Source organism: Dipodomys merriami, unplaced genomic scaffold (assembly GCF_024711535.1).
Source record: "Dipodomys merriami isolate MVZ:Mamm:240054 unplaced genomic scaffold, mDipMer1.0.p SCAF_4, whole genome shotgun sequence".
In the NCBI taxonomy this organism is placed as follows: Eukaryota; Metazoa; Chordata; class Mammalia; order Rodentia; family Heteromyidae; genus Dipodomys; species Dipodomys merriami.
In genome coordinates this window covers 12,658,920-12,675,539 of record NW_027205603.1, presented here as the reverse complement: position 1 = coordinate 12,675,539, position 16,620 = coordinate 12,658,920, and the positions used below count along the sequence as shown (strand labels likewise).

Here is a 16,620-nt window from a genome sequence, read left to right as displayed (position 1 = left end):
ACAAAATATGAACAAATTAGTAAGGAGGCAGAGATTTTGAGAAAATGCCAGAATAGACCTTGGAAATGAAAAAATTTCAATATGCAAGATTTACACAATCTTGCATGATAGACACCGCAATAGCTTAGATCAAGAGGAAGAAAGAATAGCTGCACCTAAATATAGTTCATTCAATATGTTAAATTCAGGAATAAATATTTTTAACAATTTAAATGAACAAAGCATACAAAATTTCTGAGACTACTAAAAGAGTTAAAGTTCAGCTCACTATCATACATGAATGGGAAAAGAGCTATCAACTTCTACAATAAATCAGGAAAATACAAATAGATACTGCAAACAAAGACGAGCAAACTGCTAGAAACAAGCACATATTTCACATATATTTTCTCTTTCAATAATCTTCAGAAGGTCAATTGCCTTACTTTATCAATTAAAAGACACAGAGTGACCCAATGGACCTGCAAAAGAAAAGAAAACTACCAAAAATACAATCTTTCCCTGAAGAAAGGCAGAAGGTTGAAATGAGATAGAGAAGAGAAATTTTAGGCTCTGGTCCCTTTTTCAAATTGTTGCAAGCCTTAAGGATCAAGCAATCAAATTCTCTTGGTCTCAAAGATGGAATATATACTTCTCCCAAGGGCTTAGAATCCTAGTTCCTTACATGCAAGAGTTGTAAGGTTTGTTGTTGTGGGACTGGAAGACAACTGGAGACATTATATTAGAAAAGACCTAATATTTTCCTTCTTACTGATGTCTGCTGCCACTTCCCATTGCTGCTGTGTATCAAGGAGTTCAATAGCCACCAAGTCATAGGACCCCTGGTGGTTAAAGGCAAGAGTAATGAGCCTCCAACCTGCATAAGACTCTGGATGTGGACATCAGGAGTTTAGGCTCATAGTCTCACGGATTTGAGCTGTAAATCTTTGAGGTTGCCAAACCACTTACCCGGCCTTAGAAATTAAAGATCTGAGATTTCCAGTGTTGGAAGAGCTTCTCCTCACCTAATAATGATTCCTCTCCAATTAGACCCCAACAAGCTAAATGGGATCACTCTGACATGTCATGTAATTTCAGGGGTATATATGAAATATAGATGTATCCACGGATGAAAAATAAAGCAAAGTGTTTTAGTGTTTTAGAGTCGATAGTCATAGTGCGGTCCAAAAGTTGAAGCATCTTCAGTACAATTCTTCTTAATTTTTAAATTATGTTTTTATTATCTTTAAGTTGTCGTACAAAGGAATTAATTTGACACAACAGTTTGTAAGTAGAATCAATGCATCTTGATTAGTGGCACTCCTTTTGTCATTCCCCCCATTCCTCCTATTTCTTAATTTTCTTAATTTTGTAGGATATGCATTAAATTTTATGACTGCATGCTCGCTCCCTCCTCAACTTCCTGTCTTTCCTCGTCTATTGTTATCCTCTTGACCCTGGCCGCCACATTGCAAGTGTTTCCTGGTATTCATTTTGTTCAAGTATGGGTTAGTCTTTCTAAGAAATTGTCCTATTTGAATTCTCCCCTGAAAATACCATATTTTGTCTAATATAGTGGTATCTAATATATTACCTTGATGTGTTTGCTAAGACAATTACAATTTAATTCTGAATTCCATATAGAAGAGAAAACTTTCGTCCTTTGTCTCCCCGGACTTGACTTCTTTCACATAACCATTTTTTCTAGTTCCATCCATTCCTTTGCAAATGTTGGAATATTCTTATTCCAAATGGATGAATAAAATTACTGTTGCTAGGTAGCTTTGTACAACAGTGGGAAAAAGCACAATGAAATTGCCTAGCATTTTGGATTCTAATTTTCTTCATTGGCTATTTACTTTGTTGGTGGACACAGTTGCATGTTTGTTACAATCTGTCTAATATAAATTGGAAGTGTAAAGTATACTTTCTGTACAAGCACAGAAAGTGCTATCATTTTGTTGATGTCACTCAATGTGCTGAATTTCCAAGGAATTTTTGGTTATCATGTCAATTAATGATCGCTAAAACATATTGCTTTCAGACATACTGCAAATAATAATTCCCATTTTTTCCTTTTTTTTTTTTCTGTCGTAGGACTTGAACTCTGGGCCTGTGTGCTGTCCCTGTGCTTTTCAGCTCAAGGTGAGCATTCTACCGCTTGAGCCACAGCACCACTTCTGGTTTTCTAGTGGTTTATTGGAGATAAGAGTCTGTCTCATGGACTTTCCTGCCCTGGCTGGCTTTGAACCGTGATCCTCCAATCTCAGACATCTGAGTAGCTTGGATTACAGGCGTGAGCCACCAGCGCCTGGCTCCCATTTTTCCTTTTATAATTAATGCTAGGCATGTCTCTGATTGACACTGGGTAAAATGTATGAAAGATCCTTTCTATCTTTTGGATCTACTTTGCAAAAAGGCATTTGGCAGTACATCCCAAGCACAGATAAGTTCAATTCAATCTATTAGGGCTTCACCTATCCTCCTTCCTCATTATCTTCCCTGCATGGTTCTCCCTCTATCATCTTTACCTAAGCCTCCCACAGGAATACTTCTCAGATTCCAGGAGCTGAGCTATATCCTGCCTGGTAGGGAGCTATATAATATATCCTCGCAATGTGTACCTTAGCTTCAAGACTTAGAACCAAGAACTAAGCTCAGTGCTTTGTTGGGAATACAGACTGATAACTTCCTGCTAATTGATATTTCTCTGGAGCCCAAAAACAACCCATTCCTATCCTGAAATAGGTATCAGAGAAGGGTTTCCTGACATCTTACCACAGACTAAATCGAATCATTTTGCAGTCATAATATTCAAAAAGAAGCAAGTTACACAAGTCTTGAGATAATCATAGATCTATGGGAAAAATCTCGTATTTGTTTGATAACAAATTCAATGCTTTCTCTTCAAAATTTGTGGATTTAGTTTAAGCTGAGTGTGAATTTCTAAGCAGCATGAATTGACAAGTGATGGGTCCAATCATCATCATCTGAAAGTTGTCCATCGATCTCCAGATAACTTCAGGCAAGATCAAGAAAAGAGCTTTCGTGTTAATACTCATCAGAGAATGGAAAGTTAGGATGGTCAACGTATCTAAAATGAGAAAGAAAAATATAAGCATCATGGGCTTGATCATCCCATTTCTACAGAAGATGTGATATCTATGTATCACTATGGTAAAAGTTAGAATTTTATTCCCTAAAAAACTAGATATATTAAATACTACTCATTAAATACTAATATTTGCACTAAGGAATAATATGGTTTTATAAGAAATTCTGTAAGAAACCATAACTAAAATTATGCATTATGCATTCTCTGCTAAGATTAGATACACAGAACACACAAGCATTGGCTGATGTGACTCTCTTTTCCCTATATCTGTCTAACTTCCTAAACAATAAAAGCAAAGAAAGCCTATCCTATTTCAAATTCTCAGTGAATGTAGAAACTGGTTATATCAGGTGTTGTGAAGTACAAATCTAATATTAACTAACAGAAAACAATTTACGGTGCACCAATTTTGTTAAATTCAAGTATGGAGAGAATGTCACTTAAGATAGTTCTCCATTTCCAGATAACCATCTAATTGGTAGCTTTCTAAATATCAATACCACACAAACTCGAAAGTAATACAAATCATTATCCTTTAACACAGTAATTGACAAGAATGTTCTGTCTCTTTGCATTATGTCCCTACATGGTCCTTCATTTTTTTCTATACTAACAAAAATATTAACAATAATGGAGCAATGCATATACTAATTCTTGTGAATAAGGATTGTGTAATTCCCTTCAAATATGATCATATTCATTTCTGTTATAAGTGAAAATCCAGTAGGCACAAGAGATATGCATTCCTTGTTTACTTTTGTTTATGATATTTGTCAAATATTAGTCTATAACCCAGAACATAAAAAACTGTTAATGGTCTCTTCAACTCGACATTATCTTCAGCAATGGAAAAACTTAAGTATGCACTCTTCCTTAGATATCAAATCTCTCTTTTCTAAAACATCTTTATCTTCTACATTGAGGTGTCTATAGTCCAGAAACACAAAACTGAATGTCTTAATGGCAATGTCAGTGGAAAATCCCTGAGAGAAAAATGTAATGTTTGGATTCTGAACAAATGTACCTTGAAAGAGAAAGGAGCAGGCTGGGAAGGTGGCTCAGTGGTAGAGTGCTTGCCTTGCATGCATGAGGCCCTGGGTTCGATTCCTCAGCAACACATAAGCAAAAAGGAACAAAAAAAGCCAGAAGTGGTGCTGTGGCTCAACTGGTAGAGCGCTATCCTTGTGATTAAGAGCTGAGGGACAGCACCCAGGCCCAGAGTTCAGGCCCCACGACCGGACCATAAGGAAAAAAAAAGAAAGAAAAAAAGAAAGAAAGGAGAGACTTGAAACTAAAGAAAATTCAGAAAATATTTTTGCCCACGTTCCTTACCCAACACCTGGATGATATCGAAAATTTCTGTTCAGGCCTTCTAGGACTTTCATGTCTTCTAAAGGCAACTGGAATTCAAAAGCCTATCATACAAGGAGACAAGTTTTACAATTCTTAAATTGTATATTTGGCAATCTTAGAAGTTCAAGTGAAACAGATTTAATAATACAAAGTCAAAACACTCAAGTAGCTAAAGAGGAAATACATTCGAGATAAAATATGTTGATACAGTAGAAGATTATACACAGAAGGAATCACAAAAGACAATGGGCATGAGCAAAGATGATATAGTTTTGATTGCAGTCTAATGTACATAGAAGTTAACAAAGCTACTACTGAAAAGGTTTTTATGTATGCAAGATAACTTAGCAATTGTTAAGGACAATGTTAGGTGTCTCTATGACATCGCATACACTTAAAATGTGACCATGTTCTTTTCCACAGGGTTTAATTCACAATTTGCCCAAATGTTAATGAAATATTAGCTATCAAGGAGGCTAAAATGCTAAAACTCATGGCTCAATGCTAGTCTAGACAGAAAAGTCTGTGACATACTACCTCTAAAGAACCAGCAAAATTACTCTTTGGAAGCAAAACCGTCAAACTCTTGGGAGATAATTTGGGAGAATATTCTTGTATTCCAAAGAAAAGACAGGACAGTCATCAACCACATCAACTATAAAGTCATGATGATTATAGTTAGAGAAGGAACTTTTGCTTAGGTAAAATATAACCAAGATCAAATAAAATCATCGATAGAAATTTTGAGAAGCTACTACAACAAATATATCTGAATGGATGTACAAAACGCTCTCGAGAATGTACATTAATGACAAGATGCAAACTTGCTCCTCCAGAAATACATATCCCTATGTCTCCAACACTCTTTTCTGTATACCCTGACAAACTCTTCTCCTAAGGAATGCTATTTCCCCACTCATTTACTGTTGGTTGGTTTGTAAACTGCATTGTCCATTAAAGCTTGGCAAAAGAATTATGTGCTAATTCTGATCTAAGGCATGAAACATTTTGGCAATTCTCTTCTCACCTACTTTGGATAGTATTATATGAGAAAAAATCTTTGGTCTAGTTGTCTAGTGAATGACAAACCACATGGAGAATTGCTGAGACCTACCATGCAATAACCAATCAGCATCCTGATACATTTGTCCAATAAATATTAGAGAATTTATTGTAAATACAGGAGAGGTTCCAACATACAAAGGACTTCATTTGGCTAAGGCCAAACAAATTTTCCAACAATGCATTCTCCACCTAAATGGATGTACTCTGTATTCAAACTGTTTGCCTCAGAGGTGGATCATATTGCAACTTGGATAGGTAGAAAAGTTTCTCATATTAGAATAGTTGTAGAGCACCTGGCTGATTAAATTCTCTGTACTCTTTTCAGCCCTAAGTCTCTCAAACTGTGCTGCCTCTCCCATTATATACACAGAAATAGGATGTCCAAGAACACCGTGAATCACGCATGTACAGGAAATTCTAGGGAAAACAATTTGGTCCCAAAAATGGTGCTAAGAAGTTCCAAGATAACACCCAAATGAAGAATACTATGACCAAAGGACACCACCCCATCACCTGCACAGTCTATGCAGGAGACCTAATCCCCACAGTACCCCCTTATCACCTGTATGTTCTCTTTTATCTCTTTTTCTATGAAACTCTGAGCCAGGGTCACAACCCCACGTTGCAGCTGGTAGCGAAGGGCAATCTGAGCTGGACTGCGATTGTGCTTTTTTGCCACAGCACCAAGAACTGGGTCCTTCAGAAGAAATGGGGCATTGGGGTCTACCCTGGAAGGAAAGACAGAAATGCTGAACTGCAGAAGGAGTATTCTATTTGTTTTCAGAGCTCCAGATGCCTGCTCTAGACCAAGTCATCAAATTCAATCTCTTGATCCATCAGCATTGGTCATATGAGGGACCATGTAAGAAATGCAATTCTCCCCGGTTCCTAAACCAGTTCAAAATCAATGCCAGAAAACTAAGCACAAATCAAAATATTTGATTCAGAACAGTGTTTTGGTAAATATTTTATTGGATTACCCTTGTTTCGCTCGTTGAGTTCCCAGAGCACTATGGGCAACCAGGACAATGTCCTTGGACTTGCAGAAATCCAACAGTTTGCTCTGGTTGAGATAAGGATGACATTCCACCTGTAGATGGATATGACAGGAATTATATGCAAATTTTATGCACGGATCAAGAAGAAAATTAAGAGTAAGCAAACCTGAATAAAAATGTGTAACATTCAATTTGAATTGAAATGATCAAAATAATGTAATGTTTACTTTCTAACAAATAAATTTCGCATATCTGTTACCTGGATATGTCTAAAAAAAGTAATCTTCCTAAAGTAGACCACATCATATGCTAAAAACCATTTAGAGGACAAACAAGCATGACAAACTCTTTTTCTGGGGCACAAAAGACCTATCTGAAATGGAGACCTTGTATTTGGGTTTTTTTTGTTTTTTTAATTTAATTTAATTTTATTTTATTTGAGAACATACTGTACAGAGGGGTTACAATTACATGGGCAGGATAATGCATACATTTCTTACCAAACATTGCAGCCTCCTCCTTTGTTTACCCTTCACCTCCCTTCCCAGCCTTCCCCCTCCTCCCCACCCAGTCATACCCTCCCTCTCCCCCCCACCGACATTGTAAAGCTGGTTTTGACATGACATTTTGTACTTCTCATTGTTGCAACAGGTCCACCTGAATCCTTAAACTTTATGCTATGAAGCCATCATAACCCTCATCCCAAAACCAGGCAGGGACTCATCAGAGAAAGAGAACTATAGACCCATTTCTTTGATGAACATTGATGCCAATGTTCATCAAATGTTTTGGCCAACCGACTTCAACAATTCATCCAAAAAATCATACACTATGATCAAACAGGATTAATTTCAGGGATGCAAAGCTGGTTCAATATACGCAAATCAATTAGTATTATTCATCACATCAACAGGAGCAAGAACAAGAACCACATGGTTATCTCAATAGATGGAGAAAAAGCATTCGACAAGATCCAACACCCCTTTATGATGAAGGTTTTGGAAAAATTAGGAAACCATGGAACATTCCTCAATAAAATAAAGGCTGTATATGACAAACCTACAGCCAGCATTATACTCAATGGTGAAAAACTAAAGCCATTTCCTCTTAACTCAGGAACAAGACAAGGATGCCCACTCTCTCCACTTCTCTTCAATCTAGTATTAGAATGCCTAGCTACAGCAATAAGACAAGATGCAGACATAAAGGGGATCCAAATAGGAAAGAAGAAACAAAACTCTCCCTCTTTGCAGATGACATGATCTTGTATTTAAAGAATCCCATAGACTCCACTCCCAAATTACTCAAGCTGATTCAAATCTATGGCAAAGTAGCAGGGTAAAAAATTAACCCCAAAAAATCAATGGCTTTTCTGTATGCCAACAATGAGAAAAGTGTGGCTGAAATTAGGAAAGCAACTCCATTTGTAATAGCCCCACAAAAAATAAAATACCTAGGAATTAACTTAACTAAAGAAGTGAAGGACCTCTATGATGAAAACTTTAAAATCTTGAAAAAGGAAATCAACACAGAACTTAAAAAATGGCAAAACCTCCCATGCTCCTGTATTGGAAAGATTAACATCGTGAAAATGGAGACCTGGTATTTGAACAGGGAAAACCTATAGGAGAAAAGAACCATTTTGGCAGGCATTCTACTAGGGACACTGGTCAGAGTTTTGTTTTTGGTTTTTCAGAGTGTTTTTCATGAAATTGAGTGCCAGTGGCTAATGCTTATAACCCTACCACTACTGAGGAGGCTGAGTCATGAGAATTGAGGTTCTGAATCAGCCCAAACAGATCATTCTGCAAGACTCTTATCTCTAATTAACCAGTAAAAGTCTGGAGGAGGAGGCATGGTTTAGGTAGCAGAGCGTCAACCTTAGCCACAAAACAAAGAGAGAGAGTGAGTCCCTGAGAACAAGCCATAGTTCTTTCCCACAAAAAATTATATGCACTCAAGGGAAAAAAATGCATTAGCTCAATGGAATAGACCTAAATAAAGAAGGTAAGATAAATAAAAAGTATTCTGCCTTTTGATAGAGACTATTCCTTTAACTCCTTTCTTAGAACACTCGAAACTGAAAGGCAAGATATACTCTGTCTTATGGAAATTATTATAGTTTATTCTGATAAGTTGAATAAATTTTGTTTTTAGTGAAATATCTGCTAAGGAAAATAAACACAGAAGTAAAAACAAAGAAATTTTTCATAAATCCTATAGCCTATATTTCTTACAGAAATTATGAATGAATATTAAACTACTAGGTGAAATTGTCAAAGGACCTCCTTTATTAACAATGGTCAACATCTAGAAAACCAGTAATTGTCAGTCAGGAAACTGTCTTTATGAAGGATACATCTAGGTGGGCCTACTTAATGAACAGATCAAATCATAGGAAAATTTAAGTACAGACTGGATTTAAATGATGTAAATGAATTGTCGTTAATTTTTAGAATACAGTCACAGAAATTGAACTATGTCAGAAAGGATTTTCATTCCAAGAAGACATCTGCTCAAGTCTCTAAAGGAAAATGTCCAGGTCTGCAATGTTATTGAAGAGAACCAGCAAAACTACTACAGATGTGGATGACGATCTACCTGCATTAATAAGGACAATTATGGCCATGTGTTGAATAACTGGCAAGAAATTTGGAAAATACGAATACTCCAAGTGCTTGATAAATTTCATTACAAAAGACTTGATAAAACTTGTAATGAAACTGCCTTCACATTCATGTTGGGAAATCGTAGGATTGTGTCACTGTCCACAAATTTAAATGGTATGGCCAGCTTTGTGTTCAAAATACTTTTACTTCACAGCTGTAAGGACTTTAAGCTGTTGAAGACAGTAATATAGAGCCTCAAACCAGGCACAGACTAGATGTGATTTTAAAAAACAAAGCAGAATAGAGGAGTTGACTTAGAGGTTTTCAAGCATTGAGTCAGCTCTGTGTTTTTCTCTAAGTTTCCATGTACGGATTTCACTAAGATCCCCACCAACAGATATTTGATCTGTGTGATCATTTTGGCAGCCCCCACTTTACTCTCCATGCACCTATGTCGCTAGCCAAGAATCCTGAAGCCAGACACAACAGCACAAAATACCAAAGCATTCACTCCACAGACCCTTCACCTGGATCTCCACACTTCCTTCCTTCTCCCACTGCTCCTTTCCAAGTTGGCGTTTTTATGGTACTTCCTTGTTTTTTATACACAACACCATCATCAATCCAATCTCCCCATCATTCATAGGCCAACAATAAGTACTTTGCCTCTGAAGTCTAATGACTGCAGCCCACCTTGATGACATTTACATCCTCCAGATTCTTCCATTCACAGGACACAGTGAATGTGTCTTCCATTCACAAACACAGTTGGCCAACCCCCCTATCCTTGTTCTTAAAATCTTCCATTCCAAAAAAGTAAATTAAACAGGGGAGAAGGTAAAAGTAATAGCTTGCAGAAACACAGCAACAAGTCAGTGAATAAGAGACAGAGAAGAGGAAGCAGGAACTCACCTGGTTGCAGACAGGCTTGTACTTGAGCCCTGGTTTGTTCAGAATCCTCTCCAGTTGCCTGCGATTAAAGTTGGACACACCAATGGACTTGGTCAATCCCGCATCCTTACACTTCTCCATGGCCTAAAAAGGAAGGAGTTCTGCCGATCCATCTGTACCATGGTTGAATCAATATAAATGCAAAATGGAGCTGATGACAGAAACACTATCAATAAACAATGAACTCATTACATATGATTGTTGGTAGAAGAAAAATGGTCAAGACATTTGGAGAATATATTCACATACAAAGAATTCACATACAAAGAAATAATTTTGTGAGCTCCTTGGAGAAATAGAGACATCACTGCATAAGGAAGCAAGAGATCACTCTTCTTGTCATCAATTCTGTTCAGACATTCATGTCTTTTACATTCCACTAATGCTTTCTCCCTTATCACTCCTGCAAAACACCATTGTAAATGTCATGAGTTTGTAGATTTCAAGGGAACAGATTCCATTCTTGGAGTTGGAGACATGACCTGACTCTCTAGGCATCCTCTCAAGTCTATTCTTCAAGTACTCACCTCCCATGTGTCACAGAGATCCACTGTGTCAAATATCAATTTTCCATGCTCATCTTTCGGAAAGACTTCATCTCCAGGCTGCAATAGAAGCAGACATTACAGCAACCTCAACAAGCACTGTCATCCTACCCAGAGCCAAAGACCTTTGTACACTTCAGGAATGAAACAATAAATGAGCATTAATGAAGGACTCCTCCACTTACTTATGCTTACAAAGATGCTTGAATGAGAGTAATAAGGAATATCTTTAAGAGTCTAGGTAGTTGTAATCCCCTATCAATTATAAGTATTATTAAATATTGGTTTCCCATCCCAAAGAGATATCCCTAGGATTTGTGTTACTTCTCTGCTCCACTTTCTCCAGAGAAATACTTCTCTCTCACTTGGAAAATCAACAATTACATGGCCTTGATCTTCTACAACTATGGATTTCAATCTTGATTCAGGATAATCAGTATTCTTTAGAGATTTGAATACATGTGAGTCCAAGGCAAATAAGTGAAGCCAGAAATGGTTAAACAAAAGTTGTCAGAGAGAAAGATTCTAATACTGAAAGATGCAATCAAGATATCAAAGGGTAAGGGTCAGGACACATGAATTATCCAAATATTATTTGCCATTGCGGGCAACGCTGGGACAAAAAACAAGCAAGCCTCCAGTAATAAAAATGTAAGGGATGGAGAAACAGAAATAGCTGAGGGCTCAGAAGGTGGCTTAGTGGTAGAGTGCTTGCCTTGCTTGCAAGAGGCCCTGGGTTCCATTTCTCAGTGCCACATAAGCAGAAAAAGCCAGAAGTGGCACTGTGGCTCAAGTGGTAGAGCACTAACCTTGAGAGGAAGAGCTGAGGGACTGCACCCAGGCCCAGAATTCAGACCCCATGACTGACAAAAAATAAAAAAGAAATACCTAAAGGCTAAATCTAAATCTAGCCATTCCTTCATCTGTCTATTTACATAATTCAATAAACTCATATGAAATATCCTGGGTCATTCTATCAATTTTTTAACCAAAGCTTACATAAATTGATGATCAAAGCTTCTTCTCAATCATTTACGGAAATAATTATCATGTCATATGCAGTTATATGCTTCAGTTAGATGATGCAAATAGCCTACCTTCAATGAAGTTGGTAAATGAATAAGGTAGAGATCCACATAATCCAACTGTAGTTTCTTCAGTGATCTTTCCAGACAAGGCCGGACTAGCTCTGGTCGATTGAATGTGCACCAGAGCTGCAAATGTTAAAAAATACAAATTGTGCTGGATTGATGGCTTACCTCAAGTGAGAATCTGATTCACCAAATTCAGAGAAGTTTCATACTAGGAAGATATCGGTGTCCATAGGGGAAAATTAATGCCTTTATTCTTAGGTTTCCTTGGCCTGTCAGGGCCATGTCATTGTTAAAATAATTTGCTGGACAGTGGAAGGAAATTACTTGAGATAGCATTTTGGTCAATTAATAAAATTATCCAAACTCTGAATCTTATTCCAAAGAGATTGCAGTATTACTATTTCTCTAAACATCTCATCTCTTCAAATCAGTGGAGACATATCCACATACCTTTATTTCCATCAATGAAAGGAAAGATATTTGAATATTTTAAAATGTACTGGGCAAAAAAACACACTTTAGCAATGTTTTGTTTAATACCCAGCAATTTCTCATCTGATCTTTTCCAAGAGTAAAGGTAAGATTTAATATTCCAAATAGCAAAAATAATGTTTTAGAAAGTTACTCTGGACATGAAGAACATTGTGATTTGACCATAGATTTGAGTGGTTCTATAGGACCCGTTAAAACAATGATTCAAGTTGAGACTTTGAATGTTAAAGTGTCTGCCAACCTACCAATTCATGGAGAGTAAGGTAGTAATTATTTCACTCTGTTTTTAATACTAAGCCTTACATGTGAATATCAATAGTAGCACCAAGAACAACTCTTCCAACTATTGCTCCAATCATGTAATTCTTCCCCAAATCACATTTCAATAAATTTTCATCTACCTATTGTAGGCAGCATACCTTTGAGGTGAGGAATATGTCTTTTCTCTTCACAGTGCCCTCTTCAATCTTTCTTCCAATGGCCTGCCCTACTTCCTCTTCTACTTCGTACACATACGCAGTGTCAATGTGCCGGAAGCCAGCATCTATAGCTATTTTGGTGGCCTCAAGTACCTTACTTCTAGGAATCTAGATCAACAAGGAAAAGAAAAGCAGAAGCTGGAGATAAATGTTGTGAGGTAGCCCATTGGAAACAAAGTAGATAGTTAACACGATTAGAAAAAATTTCGAATACTAGTGTCATGTTCAGATCACTTAAGCATGTAACAGGGTAACACTTCTGTGAACTTAAATCCCATCTTTGCTGTAAGACAAAGGGTTATCCAAACAGCAATTGTGATGGTCACAGAAATAATCACCTTTCCATGAACTCATTTTTATCTGTGTTGGACTTAATTCTGCACTTGGAGGAATCAAGCCAAACCTGTTTTTCTGTGGTAGTCTCTACTTAATAACAGAATTTGGCTTTTTCTCTGAACTTCAAACACAGCCAATGCTAATTAACCAGTGAAGATTCCAGAAGCTCTTGTTCCAATGAATTCCTAGAATGATTTAGAAAGATTTACAGGACTCAGGATGGAGACAGCACCACCCTGTGGTTTACATAATAATATTACAACATAGAAGGAACACAGGAAAAATGTGCATAGAAGAAAATACAGAAGGTATATGATCATTCTTAATTGAGTTCTCATTGGAAAAACATAGAACATAATCGGGAGCACTAAATTGTGACAATACATGGTCCATGTCTACAAGGAAAGTTCAAGTCATTTCAAAAGATACTTTTTGCCAGTGCTATTTACCTAGTGGCCCTGTCTCTGTTAGGGCACCCCAAAATTCCAATCCTTAACTCCCCCTCTGGTTATACAAGCAATAAAAAAGCATACCACCCTTACAGGTCACAAAACAGTAAAATACCAAATTTCCCAGGTGTTATCCAGGGCCAGTGTTCTTGAGATATGGTATAAAAGTTTTGTTAATATTCTTATGTACAGTCGATTTCTCTGTAAAATTGAACAAAGTACTGGGAAGAAAACAATATATGCTAAAGGTCATAGATTTATAAATAAGTAATTAACTCCATCATGTAAGAGATAATTGGTGTAGCCACCAACCCTCAAAACTAAAGCTCTTGGATTTAGAGAGGGTATGGTTGGACTTAGTGCCTCCTCTACCAAAATTGGGTCAAAATTTTAAAGTTCATTCAGTAAATGATTTCTTAAAAGGCAAACCAAAACACAGATTTTTTAACATTTATTTAAAAAATTTCAGAAACTTTTCAAGCTCAAAACTTTTCTTGCTCCTACACTCCTGATATAATACTTGTTAGGTGTAATAGCACCCGAAGATTAACAAGAGATGAGTATGTGGTGGTGTCCTGCAGTCTTCCCTACCTTTATGCCTTAAAAATAAAGGAAGTCCAGGCACAAGAATCAAAGTGGATTGATCTTAGGAAACAAGTTAACTTTTATCACCTTGATTTTTCTGGATCTCCTAAAGAAAGCAAGACTTTCTATTGTAAGAAATAAGCAAAAAACGAACAAAAAAACAAACACAATTCTAATGCTATCTTTCCAGGCATCAAAGCTGATGGACAGCTTTAGCCTGCTAACATTTGTTCTTTTTTCCCCACCAAGCTATGAAATCAATGACCAATTAGTACAAAGCACAATGCTCAGAATAAACAGGTTATGACATGATCACACTCTCACAATGTTCTCTCCTGTACATGACAAGCACTAGCTTGGGAAAACTGAGCACTGGTTGACCACCCCAGAGTCATACTAGAAATATGTGACTTTACACTCCACATTGGCCTTAGGTCTTTCTAAATCTATTTTTCTTTTCAACCTTCAAACCGATCAGCATTCTTATTACCTCTTTGGGTACATAGGTACCGAAGCCCAGTTGTGGGATCGCATGGCCATCATTTAGTCCAACAGGCTGATACTTGGAATTCATTGCTGTTGTTCCTCTGGCTGGACAGAGACTGTTCCTTTTGACCTCATGGGTACAAATTTAACAGGAAATCATGTCTCCTCATGTCTGTCCAATATTTAATCAAGTGTGAGGAAGTAGAATTAAAGTTGTAGTCTATATTACAAAGAGAACTAAAAACCAGCTCACTCTTTTTTTATAATAAACTATTACACAGTGACATAGAAGCTATTGGTTTGAAGTATGTTTTTTCTCCTTAGAATCTTCCATGTATTATAGTGAGTTACTATAATAGATTAATGGTATCATTTCTGAAAATTTGTTGAACTGGAAACCTTTAGATTCATACTTTACCTCTTATTTAAAATTTTCTGAAAAAAATAAAGTCCCTTGGAAATTACATCTTGTTTAGAACAATAAAGAGATTACTCATACAGCAATAGAGAAAAGCCACTAAACACATCTCTACTTTGGATTCTTTAACCAGAATTTTTTTAAAAAAGAATGAAGCCAAGCACTTTATTTCCATCCTAGACAGCCTTCACTGTTCTATGCCAGGGGAAATTTCTGCACTTGAGTCCAATTGTGCTTAAGACTCCTAGACCCGTGTTGCATTTCCATCAGCTTGTCTGGTGACTACTCTGTAACACTACTCCCTTTCTTTCCTTCCCAAGACACCCACGGGCTTTAGTTCCAAGACATTCAACCAGAGCCTCAGACATATTGTTTCAGGTCTAAGTAGACTGGGAGACAGGGCTAGTGATGAGCTTAAATATCCAGACAGAAAATATTCAAATCACCAGAAAGCATTGGCAAGCAGTGTCAATATTCAAATATAATCCAGGTAAAGCCAGGAAATATTATAATTTAAGTTTATATTTCATGGGAGGAGATTGGCCAAAACAATCCATAACAAAACAGAACATTAATGGATATCATGTGAAGTGGCCTAACAGGATTCCTGGGAGGGTCACCTGTAATAAATGTTGCATTATAGTCTTCCTCACTTAAAATCCTCAGCCTCAGAGAGGTAAGGATTTTTTTCCCAAGATTATATTTGTAAGCTGTGATTGACTGTGACCAATATACATAAACTCTCTAAGACTTACTCTTTTTTTAATCTGTGGAATTAAGATAATAAATGTACTACTTGATAGGCCACAGGGAAGACTAAATGGGGTAATTTGGAGAAAGGATGATGAATTCTCAATGAAAGACATCATTACTCCTATATTTTTTCATCACTTTAAGTGCATTATAAAGTCTCTGGGCAAAAATTATATGCTTATCATAGATTTATCATTATCATAACATTTCGTATAATTAAAGTCGATTATAAAGACATTGAAGACAAGAAATATGGGTAGGTAGTTCATGCCATAAGTGTTTAATGAGTTAAATTCTGAGTTTTGATGAAAATAAACTTGAAATGATCACATCTATATTTTTCATGAAAGTAATTCATCTCTTAGCTTGTGTTCATAGCTCTGCATGCTTGCTACTGCATGTATACAGACTTTAAAATATTTTTATACCTTTTTTTTGTCTTTGTCAGTGATGAGGTGTGATCTTGGCTTGGGCACTGTCCCTCAGCACTTCAGCTCCAGGCTAGCGCTCTACTACTTGAGCCACAGTGCCACTTCTATTTTTTGAGTTGTTAATTAGACATAGGCATCTCACACGGACTTTTCTGCCCTGACTGGCTTTGTACCACATTCCTCAAATCTCAGCCTCCTGGGTAGCTAGGCTTGCAGGCATAAGTCAAAGGTGCCCAGAAGATATCTGATTTTTATCACAAGGTAACATGTGGTGATTCGAGGTTTAAGCTAGAAATTTATTACAAAATAAAATGTCATAAAGCAAATTGCCCCCCAAAACCACTGTTTCGAACTGTTTCTTCAGTGCCACAATCCTTACTTGATACCAATTAGTTTTATTCGTTATTCTCACACATTAATAAACTCAGCTTTTTCTACCTGTAAAATCTGAATTTGGATTTTGACATTTCTAACTTCACTTG

At 36.8% G+C, this 16,620-nt stretch overlaps 1 protein-coding gene across 1 annotated transcript; it reads right to left on the bottom strand.

Moving 5' to 3' along the window:
* Positions 1 to 1,190: 1,190 nt before the first annotated feature.
* Positions 1,191 to 14,671, bottom strand: LOC138805659 (prostaglandin-E(2) 9-reductase-like). Its single transcript, XM_069990562.1, has 9 exons — positions 14,541 to 14,671; positions 12,621 to 12,788; positions 11,713 to 11,829; positions 10,598 to 10,675; positions 10,032 to 10,154; positions 6,493 to 6,602; positions 6,075 to 6,240; positions 4,427 to 4,509; positions 1,191 to 3,073 (listed from the first exon to the last, which is right to left on the bottom strand). The coding sequence occupies exons 1-9, from the start codon at positions 14,622 to 14,624 to the stop codon at positions 3,031 to 3,033; spliced, it is 972 nt and encodes a 323-aa protein (XP_069846663.1). The 5' UTR covers positions 14,625 to 14,671; the 3' UTR covers positions 1,191 to 3,030.
* Positions 14,672 to 16,620: the final 1,949 nt, after the last annotated feature.

What these genes read in the sequence shown, in the direction of transcription:
- LOC138805659 (XM_069990562.1), bottom strand. Translation starts at nt 14,624, where the DNA reads ATGAATTCCAAGTATCAGCCTGTTGGACTAAATGATGGCCATGCGATC. An exon ending in ACATATTCCTCACCTCAAAG is followed by an intron (nt 11,830 to 12,620) that starts GTATGCTGCCTA and finishes TAACATTTGCAG; the next exon opens with CTCTGGTGCACATTCAATCG. An exon ending in ACTCAACGAGCGAAACAAGG is followed by an intron (nt 6,241 to 6,492) that starts GTAATCCAATAA and finishes CTTTCCTTCCAG; the next exon opens with GGTAGACCCCAATGCCCCAT.